Below are 24472 nucleotides of genomic sequence, written 5' to 3'. Positions count from 1 at the left end.
TTTCAACAAATACCTGATCTTAACTAATATATCTTGAATAAATATGAGTACTATACAGGTAATATAAATTAATTTGAAATATATTTTTTCTTTAATATATAAGCAAAAGTAAGGTAGATGTGATATCTCAGTTACTAATGGTATACCAGAAAAAATGGGAAAATAAAGTGTGTTCATAATGTGTTTCTTACTATATTTCAAACTGGAATTTCTATTGATTTCTTCTTTATAATTTCTATGCCTTTGTTAATGTTCTTTATTTATTGAGACATCATTAAAATATTTCCCTTTAGTTGCTTATACATGGTTCCTTTCAGCTCTTTAAACACCTAGTTTAAAGTTTTTAAATTAAATCCTTTAAATTTTTAAAGTTCTTTTTTTCACATTTCAGATTATAGCTTTAATGGGATCACTTGTAGGGTTTTTATATCATTGCTTTCTAAATATTCAGGGGATTCCTTCAGTTTGAAAACATCAGCTATGGAATTGAGCCATTGGAATCTTCAGCACAATTTCAGCACATAATTTATCAAGTGAAAAATGAGAATCCAACTATACCACTGTTAGCAGAAAATTACAGCAATATTTGGCAGAAAGAACAACCCTATAAAGATAATTTAAGCTTACAGGTAACATGATGATTCTAATGTAATGACATACTGTGAAATTACTTATGTAGAATTTTTTTGATTGTGGAAAGGAACTATTTAGCTGTGGAAATATCAAATTTGATATCTTCTGACTTATAAATAAAATGCTCATATTCCATCTAAAAATATGAAAAATTACACAATAACGTATTTTAGGTTTATTATAATGTATTATGTTATATTTCTTGTTTTCTATTTTATTCAAACAAAAATGGAGATTTTTGAGTAAAATTTAGAAATACAGGAAGAATGAAGTCACTATATAAATAAAGACAATAAAATAAGTCAAATTACCACTACCTTGCTTAAATTACTTCTAATATTTTTATATAGCTTTGTGTACTACTGGAACATATCTTTCTAAAATAGATAATCATTTATATATTATTAAATTCTTAATTTACCTGTTAGTTGTGTATAGAGCTCCTGTGTGACAAATGTTTTTCTTTCATCATTTGGAATATTTTAATTCACTGTTTTATCGCCTCCATGATCACTGATGAAAAATTAACTGTCATTAATCTTATTGAAGATTCCTTTTACATGATGAATCCCTTCTCTGTTGCTTATTCCAAGTTTCTCTCTTTATCTTTGGCTTACCTCTTTTTATAATGTTTTTTGAGTGGTTCTTTTTGAGTTTATCTAAATTGGAGTTGACTGAGCTTCTTTTTTGTGTACATTAATATTTTTCACCTGATTTGAGAAATCATGGGCCACTAGTTCTTTGAATATTCTTTGTCCCTTCTACCTACCTCCTCACTTTCTGATACTCCCATTATGTGTATGTTGATATGCTTGATAGGCCCCTTAGGTCTATTAGATATTGTTTATTTTGCTCCATTCTTGTTTCTTCCTTAGATTGTTTAATCTCAATAGATCTTTCTTCAAGTTCCTTGATTCTTTCTTCTGTGTGCCCATATCTGATGTGGAGCCACTCTAATGGATATTGTATTTCAATTGTGTTTTTCAATATCAGAAATTCTATTTATTTCTTTTTAATAATTTTATGCCTTTTTTGATAGTCCATATTTAGTGAGACATTATTATAATACCCTCCTTCAGTTATTTATACATAACTCCTTTTAGCTCTTTAAAATTATTCAAAATACCTGATTTAAAGTATTTTTCTAGTAAATCCAATATCTAATCATCCTCAAAGACCGTTTCTGTTGACATTTTTCCTGTATATGGGTCTTTTTCATGTCTCATAATTTTTTGAAAACTGAAACTAATCACTCCAAATAATACATGTGGTAACTCTGGAAATCACATACCCCTCCATCAAATATTATTGCTATTCATTGAAGTTATTATTTGTTTTGCAAATTTTTGACTGTTTCCCTAAAGTGTGTATTCTGTGTTGTATGTAGCCACTGACATTGTGTGTTAATGATCAGAGTTCTTTAAATGCTTGGAATCAATAAGTTCCCCAGTTCTTTTTTTTTTTTTTTTAAGATTTTATTTATTTATTTGACAGAGAGATGACAAGTAGGCAGAGAGGCAGGCAGAGAGAAAACGGGAAGTAGGCTCCCAACTGAGCAGAGAGCCTGATGCGGGGCTCAATCCCAGGACCCTGAGATCATGATCTGAGCTGAAGGCAGAGGCTTAACCCACTGAGACACCAAGGCACCCCAAATTTCCCAGTTCTTGCTGAGAGTCTCTCTGTACCTTTTGGAGCATGACTTTGTCACTCATTCAGGCAGTTAACAACTGCACTTTTCCTTTCATTTCTGCTTGCACAGAGCCTCAAGATCAATCAGAGGTGAGAGTTTAGGTCTTTCCTGAGTATGTGTACAGACTTGGGGATGCACTTAGTCTGATACATGTGTGTGGTCTGCCAGATTTCCAGAAATTTATCATAGCTTTTCAAAGCTCTGTATGAATATCTTATTCCTCAGCTTTAAGTCTTTTAGTTGGTCTGCTCTTTGCCTCACAGTCATTCACTGCCCCAGACAACTCAAAATGCCTATAATTTCTAAAAACAAATGTCTTTAGAAAAAGGGCTTTTTACACCGTGTAAAATGTGACTTAGGTCAATATGGACCTATTTTAGGAACAAAATATCAATATCAATCAATCAAGCCATGACATTTCTTTGGAAATGAGATTTTGAAGATGTTCCAGCCATGTTTTTTCTTTTTCTGGAAGTTGTCAGTCTACTTGTATTCACTGAAAATTTGAGCTATTAGTTTTCAACTAATGGGAGAAAATACTGGAATGAATTCAAGCTCCACAAAAATCATAATTTTTACCCAGATCAGTTATTTTTCTTGGATAAACACTCCCTCTCACACTGCAAGCCATTTGTTAATTTCTAGAGATCTGAAAAAAAGTTGATTCTAACTTTTGGCAGCTCTCTTGTTGACCTTATGTAGGGGATAATTTTTGGTGCTTCTTAATATGATTTTAATTAATGTATTTTTATTTCTTGAGTTTTATATACTATGTACTTATAATCTTTTAATATAACATTTAAAAATTTATCTTGCTATTCCTCCATTGACCCATGGGAATTTTAAAAGTATGCATACTTACACATTTTCTACATATCTTTCTTGGTACTTATATTTAATTGATTTTGATCATATTCAGATAGTGCATTTGACTTTAGTATATGTGTTTCTCTATATATCTTGCAGTTTTGTGTAGTGCTTTACAGATGTTCATTAGGTCAATTTATTTGTATTCTTCAAAATTTCTGTTTTCCACATTTTTTTTTCTTATAGGAATTCTATAGTTTGTGTCTGCTATCACAGCATCCTCCTGTGGGACATTTTGAGCTTTGTTCTGTACTTTTCATTTTCACATCATATTTCATTATTAATTCTTATTTAAAGTAATAGAAGATATGTTTGCTAAACCTTCACTAGATAATCATTATTTTTGTCTAAAAATTAGTGAGAAAATTTTAATATTTTTTTTTCTCTGAAAGGCAAGTAGGCAACAATTTTCTCTTTTCCAGATCATTTCTAATTGCATTTACACACACGGGCTTATCAAGAAGACAATGCAAAGGTACTCAATCAAGTTAAATCAGTGTTAAAATAATGTGTACATAGACACCTGTGGATAGGGACAACCAACTACTTTCCATACATTGCATTTTCTTCTTGCCTGTCCATATCCCTTCTCTCTCTCTCTCTCTCTCTCGTGAAAGCTGAACATGTTACATAACACAGTAGGCAGTAGATACTGAATTAAATATTAACTTTAGGTTTGGAGATGAACATACCTTGTTGCTGAGTCTTTGGCTTAAAATTTTCTGTTAATATAGTCAGAATATACATCTGTTTATGTATGTTTTTGCTATTGCTACTCTTAGTGTACTTATAACAGCTTCACATTCTTTTTAGTGATTATTTTTTGTTAAAAGTGAATAATAATTTTCTAGAGGAATCCTGTTCTGTTTAGCTTTGTATTTTTCCACTTGACTGCTTTGGGATTTTTAGATAAAATCTGTCTCCTCCAGATCTTCCTTCTGTCTTTCCTGTTTTTGTTTTGTTTTGTTTTGTTTTGTTTTTTTGTACATTTTAACGCAGGTCATGGATTTGGCATGGAGCAGAGAACAGAGGGATTCTCTGATATTTGGATTAAAACTCAATGTTAGGAAGGCACTGTGAACCTGGATTTGGGGATGTAGTCTTCACAAATGTCACCAACATTCTCCTCCAGATGTAATACTGGGTCTAACAGGTATTCCTTACTTTTCTTCCAGAATTAGACCTTTTTATTCATTTTCCTCTCCTGGCTGTAGTTTTTATCAGTGCCCTCAAGACATAAATCTCTTTCCACTTTTTCTGATAAATTAAGGCTTTTGTGTCATAAAGGAGATAGAGAAGTTTGGGTAGTTCCTTCAGTGTCTGATGTTCCTCTGACCAGCCAACACTATATATTTTTCAATATATGCTGTAATCTTTATTTTGAGTAACTTATGGAATTCTTGAAGAAAAAGCCTGTAAGAATCTGTGAAATCAAATATCTTTATGATTCCCAGAGACTTCATAGTTTAATGTTAGCCAACGTAGGCCCTTAAAAGTTTAGCCAAAATTCCTAGTTGGGTATTCTTTTTATCAGGTTACATGGTTTTTGGTGTCATCACAACCAGCTAAGCAAATACTTGATTTCTCGCCCTCCTGCAGGCACATTTCTCTCTCCAGATTTTGGTAAATGGCTTAATCTGCAGTCTTAGTTTTTTGATGGGTTAAATAAAAATCATTAATATGTACTTTGTTCAGGTTACACTCTGTTGTGCAACACTCATTTCTGATCTCTGATCTAAAACCAGATCACTAATACTGCAAACAACTCTAACTACATACATTCGGCAATGTAAATAAAATGTGGCCATTATCTTAAAAACAATGCACTATCAAAACCCAACCAAGAGGGAATAGACAACCTAAACAGTCCTGTAACCATTAAAAACCACTGAATTTTCAGTGAAAAATCTCTCAAACATAAAATCTCTCTGGTGTAGATGGTTTTATGTAAAGTTTATAATACCTGTTAAGAGAAGATAAAAGCCAATTCTGTATAATTTCTCCAACAAAAATGAGGAGGAGTGAACACTTTACAACTAACTCTGTGAGGACAATATTGTCCTGATACTAAAACTCTATACAGGCAGTATAAAACAAACAAACCCATTGACCATATGAATATAGAAGTAAAAATTCTGCATAACATACTGGCAAAAGTAATTGAGTAATTTATTAAAAAGATTGCACACCATGATTAACCATTGTTTATCCAGCAATGGAAGTCTGGTTCAATATCTGAAAATATACCAAAATAATCTAACATATTACTGGGTTAGAGAAGAAAAGGTACAGAATCTTCTCAATACAGAAATATAGGACAAAATTCAATTCAAAATTCATTTATTATATAAGGTCTTGGTGATGTTGGCAACTTGTACTTGTAATGATAAAAAACAATCCTATAAAAGCAGATATTGGTCTCTGGTCCACCCCATTTGACAGACAACTGCATCTTCTGGTGCAGTGCCAGCCGTCATCAAGAGACATGATGGTGAAGGTCAGAGTGAATGGATTTGGCAGTATTGGGTGCCGGTCACCAGGGCTGCTTTTAACTCTGGCAAAGTGGATAGTGTGGCCATTAATGACCCCTTCATTGAACTCAGCTACCTGGTCTACATGTTCCAGTATGATTCTACCCATGACAAATTCCACAACACAACCAAGGCAGAAAACAGGAAACTTGTCATCAATGCAAATTCCATCTCCATCTTCCAGGAACAAGATCCTGCCAATGTCAAATGAGGTGATGCTGGTGCTGAGTATGTTGTGACTTTCACCACCATAGAAAAGGTGCCTCCTGCACCAGCTGCTTGGTTCCTCTGGCCAAGGTCATCTATGACAACTTTGATATTGTGGAGGGACTCTGACCACCATCCATGCCATCACTGCCACCAAGAAGACCATGGATCACCCCTCTGGGAAGCTGTGGAGTGACGGCCATGGAGCTGCCCAGAATATCATCCCTGCTTCCACTGACATTGCCAAGTTTGTAGGCAAGGTCATCCCTGAGCTGAATGGGAGGCTCACTGTCATGGCCTTCCATGTCCCCATCCACAACATGTCTGTCATGGATCTGACCTGCCACCTGGCAAATACAATGACATCAAGAAGGTGGTGAAGCAGGGATCAGAGGGCTCCTTCAAGGTTTTCCTGGGCTACAATGAGGACAATATTGTCTCCTTCAACTTTAACAGTGACACTCACTCCTCTACCTTGGATGTTGGAGCTGGCATTACCCTCAAAGAACATTTTGTTAAACTCATTTTCTGGTATGACAATGAATTTTGCTACTGCAACTGGCTGATGGACCTTATGGTCCACATGGCCTCCAAGGAGTAAGAGCCTGCTGGCCTATCAGCCCCAGTGACAGCAAGAAGAAAGAGAGGCCCTCAGTTGCTGGGGAGTCTCTGCCCCAACTTATCCCCCAAAACATCAAGACTCTCCCAACCTCCACAGTTTTCACCCCAGACCCTCAGAAGAAGTGGAGGGGACTGGGGAGCCCTCCTTGTTGTGTATCATCAATAAATTATACTGTACTCAGCAAAAAAAAATTTAAAACACATATAGAAAATATAATACATAATGAAGAAAGACAGAATACTTTTCTGTTAAGATTTGGTATAAGGTAAGGATGTGCACTCTCTCCAACCTTATTTAATGCTGTTGGATTTCTAGACAGAATAATAAAGCAACAAAAGGCATACAGATGAGAAAAGGAAACGTAAGAATGCCTTTATGTGCAGATGACATAGTTATCTGCTTAGAAACCTCATGAAATATAGAAAATACCTGCTGGAACTAAGTGAAATCAACAAAATCACAGAATACATTATCAAGATAAAAAATCAACCATTTTGGGGCGCCTGGGTGGCTCAGTGGGTTAAGCCTCTGCCTTCAGCTCAGGTCATGATCTCAGGGTCCTGGGATCAAGCCCCGCATCGGGCTCTCTGCTTGTCGGGGAGCCTGCCTCTCCCTCTCTCTCTGCCTGCCTCTTTGTCTACTTGTGATCTCTCTGTCCTTGTCAAATAAATAAATAAAATCTTTAAAAAAAAAATGAACCATTTCTACATATTAGCAATGAATATGTGGAAACTATAGGGAAAATGTCTGACATTTTCAATCACTGAAAGAATAAAATGGTATCTTAGTTTAGGCTGTTACAACAAATTACTGTAGACAGTGGCTTATACAACAAATATTTATTTCTCACAGTTCTGGATACTGGAAGTCCAAAATCAGGATGTGAGCATGTTCAGATTTTTGGAGAATGTCCTCTTCCTGGTACATAGAGGACTTCTTGCTATATCCTCATATGGTGGAGTGACAACTAGCTAGCTCTCAGTCCTTTCTTATAAGGGCACTAGTCCCATTTGTGAGGGTTCTGGCTTCATGACCTAAATATGCTCCAAAGCCACCACATCCAAATGTAATTACATTGGGAGTGTTTCAACATAGGAATTTGGGGGGTGGGGACACAGACACTGCAAGTACATATATAGCAAAACATGTACAGGTTTTATGTATTGAAAAGTATAAAATGCTGATGTAACAAATCAAAGAAGACATCAATAAATGAGGAGACATACTATAGATTGGAAGACTCAGCATAATAAAGATTCCATTTTTCTCCAAATGAGTGTATAGGTTTAACATAATTCCTCTAAAATCTTAGCAATAATTTTTAAAGCTACATATAAACTTGGTCTAAAAGGTATATGGAAAGTCCAAGAAACTTGGCTCAAGGAGGAAATATAGAAATTTTCTGAAATTTCTATAGGTAAAATGGAATTTCAGTATCTTAGAAATATAGCTCCTATAAAATTACCATTATAGTGTTGTGATGATATAATAAATTGATGATATATAGCTGACTGACTCGACATAATCAAGAATTATTACATCATACCAAATGGAACATACAGTCTATACTCTGAGAGTACAGAATTATTTCTGATATTGTGCATTTTGTTCTTTTTTGTGTACCCATGTATTTAATAGCACAAAGTATGCTATTTGCCCAAATTTCTGTGTAGATTATGAATTCTCAAATATTTCTTATATTTTTCTGTGAATTGAATTAAAGATTTCCAGTGCACAATGGTTGGTGTTACCATAATCTTTAGGAGGACAGTGTGTGAAGTATTTTCCAATATGAACTGGTAATGTAGGTTTGTCATGAGATGAAGACATCAGAATGGTGTCTTTATATTCACTTTTTCATTCAGTATTAGTAGAGAGGACCTAAGCGCTTATATTACTCCAGCAAGCTCACTGGGACTCTTAAACCTGGAGTATGTTTTCAAATGAAATTTTCTGATTTGTAATTAATTTTTATATTTAATTCTTTATGAATTTTTTTATGTGTTCCCTTTCTATATATGTTACTCTTTGCGCTTAAGAAATTCAATACATCCTAACATTTGATAAATCCCGTTTTTTTCCTTTCAGGAAACAACTCTTTCAAAACTATTACCCCGATACCTAGAAATGCACATTATAGTGGAAAAAGCTTTGGTAAGTCAAACTTTTCCTTCCCTTCTTCCCTCTCTTATTCCTTTTTTCTCTCTTCTTTTTCTTTCTTTGAATTCAAAGAAATATTTTTTTTTCTTAACTTCAAAAACATAATGTAATTTTTAAACTATTTCCAAGTAAAGATATTTTATTTTAGTTGTTAGTTACGACTAAAAGCCCAAACTAGCCTAGAACAACCTACATTATCCTCCCAGCCCCCAAGCTCAACATAGCTCAGTCTCCCTTTGACTTCACTTTCTAGCAGCCCTGAGCTTCCCTTAATCTGCTCTAATCTCTCTGGTCACATCACTTTTTAAAGCATGCCTGATAATTACCATACCAATTTACTTAATGTTTTCTAACTTCATTGAGAAATAATTAACAAATAATAGTGTAAATATAAAGTGTAAAATGTGATGATTTGATAACCATTGTGGATTGATTGCCAAGACAGATAATTAACACATCTGTTACTTCACATAGTTAACTTTGGTTTTGCAAATAGGTTTTCTTCTTTTTTATGACTAATATTCCATTTTGTGTGTGTGTCTCTCTGTGTGTGTGTACATACAATAATCACATTTTTCTATCCATTCATCTAATGATGGACATTTAGGTAATTTCCATATTTAATCCGTTATGAATAATGCTGCATTGAACATGAGAATGCAGATATCGCTGAGGTACCGATTTTGTTTCCTCAGCATATATGCCCTGAAATGAAATTGCTGGATAAAATTGTAATTTTATTTATTTATTTTTATTTTTTATTTTTTGGTAGTTTTATTTTTAATTGTTAAGGAGCCATCATACTGCTTTCCATAATGGCTGTACCAATTTACATTCTCACCAACGGTGTAGAAGGATTTCTTATTCTTCACATCTTTGCCAACATTTGCAATCTCTTGTCTTTTGGATAATAGATATTCCAGCAGGTGTATGGTGCTATCTCATTGTGGTTTTGATTTGCATTACCTTGATGAATAGTGATGTTGAGCACCTTTTCATGTACCTGTTGATCATTTGTATGTCTTTTAAAAATATTTATTTGGTAGACATAATTTCTTTTGAATATCTACCTAGGAGTGAAATCCTTTTGTCATAGGGTTAGTATATGTTATTTAGGAGATATTGAGAGTTTTCAAAAAATATTATAATAATTTGTTCTCCCATCAACAATGCATGAAAGATCCAAGTGTTCCATATCCCCACAAAAAAATGGTATTGATCATCTCTTTAAATTTTAGCTATTCTGGTATATGTATAATGAGATCATATTGTGGTTTTTATTAGCATTTACCTGATGATTAAAGAGTTACAAAACATTTGATACTGTTCTAGACTATTTGGATACTCTGTTTAAGAGAATATAAATGTGTTTTCCATTTTATTTATTTATTTTATTTGAGAAAGAGAGGGAGTATATGAGCAGGGGAAGAAGCAGAGAGAGAGACTCTTGAAATAGATTCCCTGCTGAATGTGGAACCCAACATGGGTCTCTATCCCACAACCTATGAGATCATGACCTGAGCCGAAACTAATAGCTGGACACTTAACCAGCTGAGTGACCCAGGCACTCCTCATTTTAACATTTTTATTAATGTTTTGTGGGATTTTATATATTTTGAGTATGAATCTTTTGTCAGGTGATATATCGGGGATATCTTCTTCCAGGTTGAGGCTTGTTTTTTTACTCTTCTAATGGTGTTTTTTAATGGGCATATTTCTTAATTTTTATGAATTTAAGTTCAGTATATGATTTTTATAATTATCTTTTCCATTTAAGAAATATTTTCTTGGGGTGTCTGGAAGGCTCAGCGGGTTAAAGCCTCGCTTTCTGCTCAGGTCATGATCCTAGAGTCCTGGGATTGAGCCCTTCATCAGGCTGTCTGCTCAATAGGGAGCCTGCTTCCTCCTCTCTCTCTCTCTCTCTGCCTGCCTCTCTGCCTACTTGTGATCTGTCTGTGTAATAAATTTTGAAAAATCTTTAAAAAAAGAAATATTTTCTTACTCCAAGGACATAAATATTTTTACTTTTGTTTTGGAATTTATTTTTATTTACCTTTTCACATACAGTTTTATGGTCATCTCTAATTGACAAAATGTGTGGTGTGAAGTAGGGGTTAAAGTTTATTTTTTCCATATTAATTTGCCCCAACACTATTTCTAGAAAGACCTGTCATATCTCATTCAATTGTGTTGGCAATTTTTAAAAAGTCAAGTAACGGTTATGTGTGGCCTATTTCTCAAATCCCTGTCTTCTTCCCCCCATTGGCTAATTTATATTTTGTTGAATCAATACTTCACTGTATTGATTACTAGAGCTTCATTACCATTTAATCTATTTGTTTAAATCCTCTTATTCTTCTTCGCCATTGTTTTGACTATTCTGGGTCTTTTTCCTTTAAACATATTTTAGAATTATTCTAAATTTACACACACACACACACACACATATACACAGAATACAACCATGATTTTGATTTGGAAATTGCATTGAATGCTTATATCACTTTGGAGAGAATTTTCATCTTAACAGTATTGAGTCTTCCAATCTAATACACACAAACCTTTACACATTTTTGTTATTGTTAATACCTTTCACCAGTATTCTGTTGTTGTCTGGAACACCCTTTTTATTTTTATTGTTATGCATTTGATGGTCTATAATAATTATTTTACATTAACATTTCAATTTTTCTTGCTAGCTTATGGAAATACCACTGATATGTATGTATTCACCTTATATTCTGTGATCATGCTTAATTGTTAATTCTTTTGAAATTTTTTTAGTTTCTTATATGAACAATGATACTTTTTAAAAAATTATTTTTATTAACATATAATGTATTATTTGTCCCAAGGGTACAGGTCTGTGAATCATCAGGCTTCAGACACATTTCACAGCACTCATCATAGCCCATACCCTCCCCAATGTCCATAACCTAACCACCCTATCCGTAACCCCTACCCCGGCAACCCTCAGTTTTGTTTTATGAGATTAAGAGTCTTTTATGGTTTGTCTCCCTCCCAATCCCATTTTGTTTCTTTTCCTTCCCTACCCCCCACAACCCACTGCCCTGCCTCTCAAATTCCTCATATCAGAGAGATTGTATGATAATTGTATTTCTCTGATTGACTTATTTTGCTCAGCATAATACCTTCTAGTTCCATCCATGTTGCAAATGGCAAGATTTCAGTTTTTTTAATTTTATTTTTTATAAACATATATTTTTCCGCAGGGGTACAAGTCTGTGAATCGCCAGGTTTACACACTTCACAGCACTCACCATAGCACATATCCTCCCCAATGTCCATAATAACACCAACTCCCTCTCCCAACCCCCCTCCCCCCAGCAACCCTCAGTTTGTTTTGTGAGATTAAGAGTTACTTATGGTTTATCTCCCTCCCAATCCCATCTTGCTTCATTTACTCTTCTCCTACCCCATTAACCCCCATGTTGCATCTCCTCTCCCACATATCAGGGAGAACATATGATAGTTGTCTTTCTCCGATTGACTTATTTCGCTAAGCATTATACCCTCTAGTTCCATCCACGTCATCGCAAATGGCAAGATTTCATTTCTTTTGATGGCTGCATAGTATTCCATTGTGTATATATACCACCTCTTCTTTATCCATTCCTCTGTTGATGGACATCTAGGTTCTTTCCATAGTTTGGCTATTGTAGACATTGCTGCTATAAACATTCGGGTGCACGTGCCCCTTTGGATCACTACATTTGTATCTTTAGGGTAAATACCCAGCAGTGCAATTGCTGGGTCATAGGGTAGCTCTATTTTCAACATTTTGAGGAACCTCCATGCTGTTTTCCAGAGTGGTTGCACCAGCTTGCATTCCCACCAACAGTGTAGGAGGGTTCCCCTTTCTCCGCATCCTCGCCAGCATCTGTCATTTCCTGACTCGTTAATTTTAGCCATTCTGACTGGTGTGAGGTGGTATCTCATTGTGGTTTTGATTTGTATTTCCCTGATGCCGAGTGATATGGAGCACTTTTTCATGTGTCTGTTGGCCATCTGGATGTCTTCTTTGCAGAAATGTCTGTTCATGTCTTCTGCCCATTTCTTGATTGGATTATTTGTTCTTTGGGTGTTGAGTTTGCTAAGTTCTTTACAGATTCTGGACACTAGCCCTTTATCTGATATGTCGTTTGCAAATATCTTCTCCCATTCTATCAGTTGTCTTTCGGTTTTGTTAACTGTTTCCTTTGCTGTGCAAAAGCTTTTGATCTTGATAAAATCCCAATAGTTCATTTTTGCCCTTGCTTCCCTTGCCTTTGGCGATGTTCCTAGGAAGATGTTGCTGCGGCTGAGGTCGAAGAGGTTGCTGCCTGTGTTCTCCTCAAGGATTTTGATGGATTCCTTTCTCACATGGAGGTCCTTCATCCATTTTGAGTCTATTTTTGTGTGCGGTGTAAGGAAATGGTCCAATTTCATTTTTCTGCATGTGGCTGTCCAATTTTCCCAACACCATTTATTGAAGAGGCTGTCTTTTTTCCATTGGACATTCTTTCCTGCTTTGTCGAAGATTAGTTGACCATAGAGTTGAGGGTCTATTTCTGGGCTCTCTATTCTGTTCCATTGATCTATGTGTCTGTTTTTGTGCCAGTACCATGCTGTCTTGATGATGACAGCTTTGTAGTAGAGCTTGAAGTCTGGAATTGTGATGCCACAAACTTTGGCTTTCTTTTTCAATATTACTTTGGCTATTCGCAGTCTTTTCTGCTTCCATATAAATTTTAGGATTATTTGTTCCATTTCTTTGAAAAAAATGGATGGTACTTTGATAAGAATTGCATTAAATGTGTAGATTGCTTTAGGTAGCATAGACATTTTCACAATATTTATTCTTCCAATCCAGGAGCATGGAACATTTTTCCATTTCTTTGTGTCTTCCTCAATTTCTTTCATGAGTACTTTATAGTTTTCTGTGTATAGATTCTTAGTCTCTTTGGTTAGGTTTATTCCTAGCTATCTTATAGTTTTGGGTACAATTGTAAATGGGATTGACTCCTTAATTTCTCTTTCTTCTGTCTTGTTGCTGGGGTAGAGAAATGCAACTGATTTCTGCACATTGATTTTATATCCTGACACTTTACTGAATTCCTGTACCAGTTCTAGCAGTTTTGGAGTGGAGTCTTTTGGCTTTTCCACATATAGTATCACATCATCTGCAAAGAGTGATAGTTTGACTTCTTCTTTGCAAATTGGGATGCCTTTAATTTCCTTTTGTTGTCTGATTGCTGAGGCTAGGACTTCTAGTACTATGTTGAATAGCAGTGGTGATTACGGACATCCCTGCCGTGTTCCTGACCTTAGCGGAAATGCTTTCAGTTTTTCTCCATTGAGAATGATATTTGCGATGGGTTTTTCATAGATGGCTTTGATGATATTGAGGTATGTGTCCTCTATCCCTACACTTTGAAGAGTTTTGATCAGGAAGGGATGCTGTACTTTGTCAAATGCTTTTTCAGCATCTATGGAGAGTATCATATGGTTCTTGTTCTTTCTTTTATTAATGTGTTGTATCACATTGATTGATTTGCGGATGTTGAACCAACCTTGCAGCCCTGGAATAAATCCCACTTGGTCGTGGTGAATAATCCTTTTAATGTACTGTAGAATCCTATTGGCTAGTATTTTGGTGAGAATTTTCGCATCTGTGTTCATCAAGGATATTGGTTGGTAGTTCTCTTTTTTGATGGGATACTTGTCTGGTTTTGGGATCAAGGTGATGCTGGCCTCATAAAAGGAGTTTGGAAGTTTTCCTTCCATTTCTATTTTTTGGAACAGTTTCAGGAGAATAGGAATTAGTTCTTCTTTAAATGTTTGGTAGAATTCCCCCGGGAAGCCGTCTGGACCTGGGCTTTTGTTTGTTTGGAGATTTTTGATGACTGTTTCAATCTCCTTACTGGTTATGGGTCTGTTCAGGCTTTCTATTTCTTCCTGGTTCAGTTGTGGTAGTTTATATGTCTCTAGGAATGCATCCATTTCTTCCAGATTGTCAAATTTGTTGGCATAGAGTTGCTCATAATATGTTCTTATAATTGTCTGTATTTCTTTGGTGTTAGTTGTGATCTCTCCTCTTTCATTCATGATTTTATTGATTTGGGTCCTTTCTCTTTTCTTTTTGATAAGTCTGGCCAGGGGATTATCAATCTTATTAATTCTTTCAAAGAACCAGCTCCTAATTTCGTTGATTTGTTCTCTTGTTTTTTTTTTTTGTTTCTATTTCATTGATTTCTGCTCTGATCATTATGATTTCTCTTCTCCTGCTGGGTTTAGGGTTTCTTTCTTGTTCTTTCTCCAGCTCCTTTAGGTGTATGGTTAGGTTGTATACCTGAGACCTTTCTTGTTTCTTGAGGAAGGCTTGTACCGCTATATATTTTCCTCTCAGGACTGCCTTTGTTGTGTCCCACAGATTTTGAACCGTTGTGTTTTCATTATCATTTGTTTCCATGAATTTTTTCAATTCTTCTTTAATTTCCTGGTTGACCCATTCATTCTTTAGAAGGATGCTGTTTAGTCTCCATGTATTGGGTTCTTTCCAAATTTCCTCTTGTGATTGAGTTCTAGCTTCAGAGCATTGTGGTCTGAAAATATGCAGGGAATGATCCCATTCCCTGCATATTTTTTGATACCGATTGAGACCTGATTTAGGATTGAGGATGTGATCTATTCTGGAGAATGTTCCATGTGCACTAGAGAAGAATGTGTATTCTTTGCCTTGGGACGAAATGTTCTGAATATATCTGTGATATCCATCTTGTCCAGTGTGTCATTTAAGGCCTTTATTTCCTTGTTGATCTTTTGCTTGGATGATCTGTCCATTTCAGTGAGGGGAGTGTTAAAGTCCCCTACTACTATTGTATTATTGTTGATGTGTTTCTTTGAATTTGTTATTAATTGGTTTATATAGTTGGCTGCTCCCACGTTAGGGGCATAGATATTTAAAATTGTTAGTTCTTGTTGGACAGATACTTTGAGTATGATATAGTGTCCTTCTTCATCTCTTATTATAGCCTTTGGCTTAAAATCTAATTGATCTGATATAAGGATTGCCACTCCTGCTTTCTTCTGGTGTCCATTAGCATGGTAAATTCTTTTCCACCCCCTCACTTTAAATCTGAAGTTGTCTTCGGGCTTAAAATGAGTTTCTGGTAGGCAACATATAGATGGGTTTTGTTTTTTTATCCATTCTGATACCCTGTGTCTTTTGATTGGGGCATTTAGCCCATTAACATTCAGGGTAACTATTGAGAGATATGAATTTAGTGCCATTGTATTGCCTGTAAGGTGACTGTTATTGTATATTGTTTCTGTTCCTTTCTGATCTACTACTTTTAGGATCTCTCTTTGCTTAGAGGACCCCTTTCAATATTTCCTGTAGAGCTGGTTTGGTGTTTGCAAATTCTTTCAGTTTTTGTTTGTCCTGGAAGCTTTTAATCTCTCCTTCTATTTTCAATGATAGCCTAGCTGGATATAGTATTCTTGGCTGCATGTTTTTCTCGTTTAGTACTCTGAATATATCATGCCAGCTCTTTCTGGCCTGCCAGGTCTCTGTGGATAAGTCTGCTGCCAATCTAATATTTTTACCATTGTATGTTACAGACTTCTTTTCCCGGACTGCTTTCAGGATTTTCTCTTTGTCACTAAGACTTGTAAATTTTACTATTAGGTGACAGGGTGTGGACCTATTCTTATTGATTTTGAGGGGGGGTTCTCTGAACCTCCTGGATTTTGATGCTTGTTCCCTTTGCCATATTGGGGAAATTCTCTCCAATAATTCTCTCCAATATACCTTCTGCTCCCCTCTCTCTTTCTTCTTCTTCTGGAATCCCAATTATTCTAATGTTGTTTCATCTTATGGTGTCACTTATCTCTCGAATTCTGCCCTCGTGGTCCAGTAGCTGTTTGTCCCTCTTTTGCTCAGCTTCTTTATTCTCTGTCATTTGGTCTTCTATATCACTAATTCTTTCTTCTGCCTCATTTATCCTAGCAGTGAGAGCCTCTATTTTTGATTGCACCTCATTAATAGCTTTTTTTATTTCAACTTGAATAGATTTTAGTTCTTTTATTTCTCCAGAAAGGGCTTTTATCTCTCCGGAGAGGGTTTCTCTAATATCTTCCATGCCTTTTTCAAGCCCAGCTAGAACCTTGAGAATCATCATTCTGAACTCTAGATCTGACACATTACCAATGTCTGTATTGATTAGGTCCCTAGCCTTTGGTACTGCCTCTTGTTCTTTTTTTTGTGGTGAACTTTTCCGCCTTGTCGTTTTGTCCAGATAAGAGTATATGAAGGAACAAGTAAAATACTAAAAGGGTGGGAACAACCCCAGGAAAATATGCTTTAGCCAAATCAGAAGAGATCCCAAATCGTGAGGCACGGGGGGGGAAGGGGATATAAAGAGGTTCAGAAAGAAAAAAAAGAAAAAAAAAAGAAAAAAGAAAAAAGAAACAAATAAAAAAAGAAAACCAATAATGAAAAAATATAAAATGGAAAATATATATATATATATATTAGATAAACTAGTTAAAAAACTTTAAAAAAGAAAAGGGTAAAAGTTAAAAAAATTTAGCAGAAGAAGAGAAAAAAAAATTGAAAAAGAAAAAAAATTAAATTAACTGCAAGGCTAAAGAACCATGGGGAGAAAGCCATGAGTTCTGTGCTTTGCTTTCTCCTCCTCTGGAATTCCGCTGCTCTCCTTGGTATTGAAACTGCACTCCTTGGTAGGTGAACTTGGTCCTGGCTGGGTTTCTTGTTGATCTTCTGGGGGAGGGGCCTGTTGTAGTGATTCTCAAGTGTCTTTGCCCCAGGCGGAGTTGCACCGCCCTTACCAGGGGCCGGGCTGAGTAATCCGCTCGGGTTTGCTTTTGGGAGCTTTTGTTCCCTGAGCGCTTTCCGTAGAGTTCCGGAGGACAGGAATGGAGATGGCGGCCTCCCTGTCTCCGGCCCGGAGGATCCAAGAGTCTGGGGCCCCACTCCTCAGTGCACCCTCAGAGAACAGCGCCCAATTGCTCCCGTCACCCTGGCCTCCGGCCGTGCTCCGAGCTGACCGAGCCTGCGAGCGGTTCAAGGTAAACCCAAGCTTAGAGCTCACTCCTCGGCTCTGTCTCTGTAGCCAGCTTCCCTGTTCTAATGCCTGTAAGCTCTGTGACACTCAGACACCCCCGATCCTTCTGTGACCCTGCGGGACCTGAGGCCACGCTGACCCCGCCTGCGCTTCACCCCGGTTAAGCCTCTGGAGCGATGTCCTTCAGTTGAACAGACTTTTAAAAGTCCTGATTTTGTGCTCCGTTGTTCCGCCGCTTGCCGGGGGCTGGCCCCTCCCCCCGCGGTCTATCTTCCCGTCACTTTGGATTCACTTCTCCACCAGTCCTACCTTTCAGAAAGTGGTTGATTTTCTGTTTCTAGAATTGCTGTTCTTCTTCTCTTCGATCTCCCGTTGGATTTGTAGGTATTTGCAATCTTTAGATAAGCTATCTAGCTGATCTCCCGCTACCTGAAGTAGTCTCAGCCTGCTACTTCTCCGCCATCTTGACTCCTCCAAGATTTCATTTTTTTGATGGCTGCATAGTATTCCATTGTATTTATATACCACTTTTTCTTTATCCATTCATCTGTTGAAGGACATCTAGGTTCTTTCCATAGTTTGGCTAGTGTGGACATTGTTGCTATAAACACTTGGGTGCGTGTGCCCCTTTTGATCACTGCATTTGAACAATGATGTTTTTAATTTCTCTTTTCTGATCTTAGATTTCCTTTTCTAGCTTTTGGGTTTTATTTATTTTTATTTATTCATTTATTTATTTACTTCTTCACTTGTACTTCCTTTTCTTCCTTTATTGTCTTAGCTTGGCTCTCTAATACATAATATATATGAATGTATTGTGTATATTCTTAACTCCTCCCCCACCTTATAGAGTAGCTATTTTATATACTCCTTAATCAGATTTTACTCATCTTTACAAATCACGGATTTTTTTTAACTTGATATTCTGTTTAGGATTTTAGGGCTCATGCTTAGGAAATAATAATATGTAATGTCCTTCTTATAATGTTTTATTTCATTATATTAAGCTTATTCAAGCCTCATAAAATGAGTTATAACATTTTATTCAGAATTTATACATTATAAGTTTGATCTCTTCCATATGTATTTGGAAACATCCACATCTGAAGCCAAAGAGATCTTCAGCTTTCTTAAGGGAATATTTTTAAGTACTGATTTAATTGCTTTGGTGTGTATAAGGCAGTTTAGATTTCTTTATTTTGTTTCACTTTCTGTAAGTTAGGTTTTTAAAGAATTTTTTATATCATTTAAGTTTTCAAAATTGTTGAAATACATTTATTTAAAATACCTTTTTATCTTTAAAAAATTGGTAACATAGTAGTGATATCACCATTTCTATTGCTCACGATTGCTATCAGTGATCTCTTTTCATTCTTAAGTTTTTAATGAAATCATCAAATATAAAAATTAACATTCCTACAAAACTATTTACTAGTCTATAGATTTTGTTTGAATTTTGATAGTTACTCCATAAATGTTGTTTTTCTTGCCCAGCCTCCAATCTAGGATCCTACACTCCATTGAGTTGTAATGTCTTTATTCTCTTCTGATTTGTTACGGTATTATGGTCTTTCTGTGTGTTTCCTATACCTTGAAATCTTTCTTCTCTTTCCTGATACCTTTCTTCTATTGGAGAATACTTTCCAGTTACCTTGCTGAACATACCTCAATATCTAAGCAGAAAATCAAAAAGGAAACAATGGCTTTGAATGACCACACTGAACCAGGTGGACTTAGCAGATATCTTCAGAACATTTTATCCTCAAACAGCAGAATACACATTCTTCTTCAGGGCACATGGATCATTCTCCAAAATAGATCATATACTGGGTCACAAATCAGGTTTCAAGTGGTACAAAACATCGAGATCATACCATGCATATTTTCAGACCACAGTGCTATAAAACTACTAGTCAACTACAAGAGAAAGTTTGGAAAGACTACAAATAGATGGAGGTTGAAGGACATCCTACTGAAGAATGAGTGGGTTAACCAGGAAATTAAAGAAGAAATGAAGAAATACATGGAAGCAAGTGGAAATGAAAATACAATAGTCTGAAACTTAGGATACAGCAAAAGCAGTCAAAAGAGGGAGGAATATAGCAATACAGCCTTTTCTTAAAAAACAAGAACAGTCTCAAATATACAATCTAACCTACTCCTAAAGGAACATGAAAAGAATAACAAATAAATCCAAAGTCAGCTGAAGGAGGGTAATAATAAAGATTAGAGCAGAAATCAATGATATGTAAACAAACAAACAAACAAAAGTCCAGAATGGATCAGTAATCTAGGAGCTGGTTCTTGAAATAATTAATAAAATTGATAAACCTCTAGTCAGGTTTATAAAAAAGAAAATAGAAAGGAAAGACCCAAATAAACAAAATCATTAATAAAAGAGGAGAGATCACAACCAACAACAAAGAAATACAATAATACAATCATAAGAGAATATTGTGAAAAAATCTTCCAAAAATTGCATAATTGGGAAGAAATAGGTTAGTTACTATAAACATATAAATTACCAAAATTGAAACAGGATGAAAAGAAAATTTGAACAGTCACATAACCAGCAAAGAAATTGAAACAGTAATCAAAAATCTCCCAACAGGGTCCAGATGGCCTCCCAGCAGAATTCTGCCAAACATTTAAAGAAACATTAATACTTATTCTTTAGAAGCTGTTTCAAAAGTGGAAATGGAAGGAAAACTTCCAAATTCATTCTATGAAACCAATATTTCCTTGATTCCCAAATCAGACAAAGACCTGCAACAAAAAGAATCATAGACCAATATCCCTGATCAACATAGATGCCAAAATTCTCCTCAAGATACTAGCTAATAGGATCCAACAGCACATTAAAAGGATTATTCACCATGACCAAATGGGATTTATTCCTGGGCTCCAAGCATGGTTCAACATCCAGAAATCAATCAATGTTATACATCACATTAATTAAAGAAAGAACAAGAACCATATGATTCTCTCAATAGATGCAGAAAAAGCATTTCACAAAATACAGCATCTTTTTTGATAGAAACTCTCTGCAGTGTTGTTATAAAGAAAAAACACCTCAATATTACAAAAAGTACATATGATGAGCTAATATCATCCCCAATGGGGAAAAACTGAGAGCTTTTCCTCTGTGGTCAGGACCAAGACAGGGATGTCCACTGTCACCTTTGTTTTTAACATAGCACTGGAACTATGTTCCAGTTGCCTCAGCAACCAGACAACAGAAGGGCATAAAATGTATCCAAATCATTAAGGAAGAAATCAAATTTTCACTCTTTGCAGATGACATGATACTCTCTGTAGAAAACCCAGAAGACTCCACCAAAAATTTGCTGGAACTGATACACAAATTCGGTAAAGTTATAAGCTACAAAATTAACCCACAGAAATATGTTGCATTTCTATACACTAATAATGAAGCTGCAGAAAGAGAAATCAAGGAATCAATTACATTTCCAATTGCACCAAAAATCATAAAATAGCTATGAATAAATGTAACTAAAGAGAGAAAAGATCTGTACTCTGAAAACTATAGAACACTTATGAAAGATATTGAAGAGGAATGGGAAAACACTCCATGCTCATGGATTGGAAAAACAAATATTGTTAAAACTTCTATACTACCCAAAGCTTTCTATACATTTATTACAATCAGCATCAAAACACCACCAGATCAAATAATCCTAAAATATGAGTGGAACCACAAAAGACCCTGAATAGACAAAGCAAACTTCAAAAAGAAAAGCAGAGCTGTAGGCATCACAATTCCTCATTTCAATGTATAATAACAAAGCTCTAGTCATTAAGACAGTATGGTACTGGCACAGAAACAGACACATAGATGAATGGAACAGAATAGAAAACCCAGAAATGTATCCTCAATGCTATAGTGAACTAATCATCAACAAATCAGTAAATAATATTCTATCAAAAAAAGATAGTCTCTTCAACAAATCATGCTGGGCAAACTGGATAGTAAAACTCAAAAGAATGAGACTGGACCACTTTCTATGCCATCCATAAAAATAAAATCAGAATTTGTGAAAGACCCAAATGTGAGACAGGAAACCATCAAAATCATAGAGGGGAACATATGCAACAACCTTTTTGACATTGGCTGTAGCAACTTTTTACTCGATACATCTCTGGAGGCAAGGGAAACAAAAGCAAAAATTAACCATTCGGACTTCACCAAGATAAAAAACTTCTGTGTAGTGAAAGAAACATTAAACAAAACTGAAAGGCAACCTATGAAATGGAAGAAGATATTTTCAAGTGACATATCTGATAAAAAGTTAGTATCCAAAATATAAAAAATTTATCAAACCCAACAACCAAAAAACAATCCAGTTAAGAAATGGTCAGAAGACATGAATAGACATCTTCCCAAAGAAGACATGCAGATGGCTAACAAACAGATAAAAAGATGTTAAACATCACTCATCACCAGAGAAATAGAAATCAAAATCATGATATCACCTCACACCTGTCAGAATGGCTAAAATTAACAACACAGGAAGCAACAGGTATTGGTGAGGAAGTGGAGAAAGGGCAAAACTCTCACACCATTGGTGTTAAACTGTAAGAGACTATTAACTTTGGAGAACAAAGTGAAGATTGATGGGTGGGGGGATGGGCTATATTGGGGTTAGGTATTAAGAAGGAAACTTAACTGTGATGAGCACTGGCTGCTATATGTAATTGATGTATCACTAAATTCTACTCTTGAAACAAATATTACAGTGTATGTTAACCAACTAGAATTTAAACCAAAACTTTAAACTTACAGAAGATTAAAAAAAATTTAAAATACTGGCATACCGTCTTGCATGGAACACTGGGTGTTAAATGCAAACAATGAATTATGGAACACTACATCAAAAACTAATGATGTACTATATGGTGACTAACATAACATAATAAAAATATATTGGCAAAAATGTTTTAATAGTCAATTATTAGCCTTTTATTATCTTGTAGGATGTGTATTTTGGCCTCATTTATGCTTGATATTGGTAATTTATATCATCTCTCAATTTTCTTTTTTTTTATTAAAGATTTTTATTTATTTATTTGACAGAGAGATATCACAAGTAGGCAGAGAGGCAGGCAGAGAGAAAGGAAGGGAAGCAGGCTCCCCGCTGAGCAGAGAGCCTGATGCGGGGCTCGATCCCAGGACCCCGGGATCATGACCTGAGCCAAAGGCAGAGGCTTAACCCACTGAGCCACCCAGGTGCCCCTCATCTCTCAATTTTCTTGATAGTACTTATAAGAGTATCAATTATACTCATCTTTTCAAAGAATCTTTATTTTTATTACTTTATTTTTATGTTTACTTCCTAATTTATTGCTTCTTTTTTTTAATTTTTTTTCAGTGATCCAAAATTCATTGTTTATGTGCCATACTTAGTGCTCCATGTAATATGTGCCCTCCATAATACCCACCACCAGGCTCACCCCACTTCCAACCCCTCCCTCCAAAACCCTTTTTGTTTCTCAGAGTCCACAGTCTCTCATGGTTGTCTCTCCCTCCAATTTCCCCCAACTCACTTCTCTCCATCTCTGAATGTCTTCTGTGTTATTCATTACACTCCACAAGTGCGTGCAACCATTATGAGAATTGACTCTCTCTGCTTGACTTATTTCACTCAGCAAAATCTCTTCCAGTCCCATCCATGTTGATACAAAAGTTGGATATTCAACCTTTCTGCCGGAAGCATAATACTCCATTGTATACATGGACCATATCTTTATTAATTTGTCCATTGAAGAGCATCTTGGCTCTTTCCACAGTTTGGTGACTGTGACCATTGCTACTATGAACATTACGGTAGAGATGGCCCTTCTTTTAACTATATCTGTATCTTTGGGGGTAGTGCAATTGCAGGGTCATAGGGAAGCTCTATTTTTAATTTCTTAAAGAATCTCCACACTGTTTTCCAAAGTGGCTGCACAAACTTGCATCCCCCCCCCAACAGTGTAAGAGGATTCTCCTTTCTCCACATCTTCTCCAACATGTTGTTTACTGTCTTATTAATTTTGGCCATTCTAACTGATGTAAGGTGGTAATCTCAATGTGATTTTCATTTGAATCTCCCTGATGGCTAATGATAATGAACATATTTCCATGTGTCTGTTAGCCATTTGTATGTCTTCATTGGAGAAGTGTCTGTTCATGTCTTCTGCCCATTTTTTTGACATGATTATCTTTTCTGTGTTTTGAATTTGAGAAGTTCTTTATAGATCTTGGATATCAGCCCTTTGTCTGTAGTTTCACTTGCGAATATTTTCTCCCATTCTGTGGGTTGACTCTTTGTTTTGTTGACTGTTTCCTTTGCTGCGCAGAAGCTTTTGATCTTGACGAAGTCCCAAAAGTTCATTTTTGCTTTTGTTTCCTTTGCCTTTGGAGACATATCTTGAAAGAACTTACTGTGGCTAATGTCAAAGAAGCTACTGCCTATGTTCTCCTCTAGGATTCTGATGGATTCCTGCCTCATGTTGAGGTCTTTTATCCATTTTGAGTTTATATTTGTGTATGGTGTAAGAGAATGGTCAAGTTTCATTCTTCTATTCATAGCTGTTCAATTTTCCCAGTACCATTTATTGAAGAGACTATCTTTTTTTTTTCCACTGGAATTTTTTCCTGCTTTGTCAAAGA

General features: G+C 35.7%; 1 protein-coding gene across 1 annotated transcript in view; it reads left to right on the top strand.

The window, feature by feature from the left end:
* The window catches only part of ADAM18 (ADAM metallopeptidase domain 18), a 186232-nt gene that overhangs the window by 26301 nt on the left and 135459 nt on the right, over positions 1–24472 (top strand). Inside the window, exons 6-7 of the mRNA XM_032838071.1 lie at positions 452–629; positions 8639–8704. Of these exons, the coding sequence (XP_032693962.1) occupies positions 452–629; positions 8639–8704 (244 nt within the window). The remainder of the gene's footprint in view (positions 1–451; positions 630–8638; positions 8705–24472) is intronic.

This window comes from Lontra canadensis, unplaced genomic scaffold (genome assembly GCF_010015895.1).
Source record: "Lontra canadensis isolate GAN:19392208 unplaced genomic scaffold, GSC_riverotter_1.0 scaffold101, whole genome shotgun sequence".
Lineage (NCBI taxonomy): Eukaryota > Metazoa > Chordata > Mammalia > Carnivora > Mustelidae > Lontra > Lontra canadensis.
The sequence above is the reverse complement of the archived record's forward strand: the minus strand, read 5'-3'. Positions and strand labels throughout refer to the sequence as shown.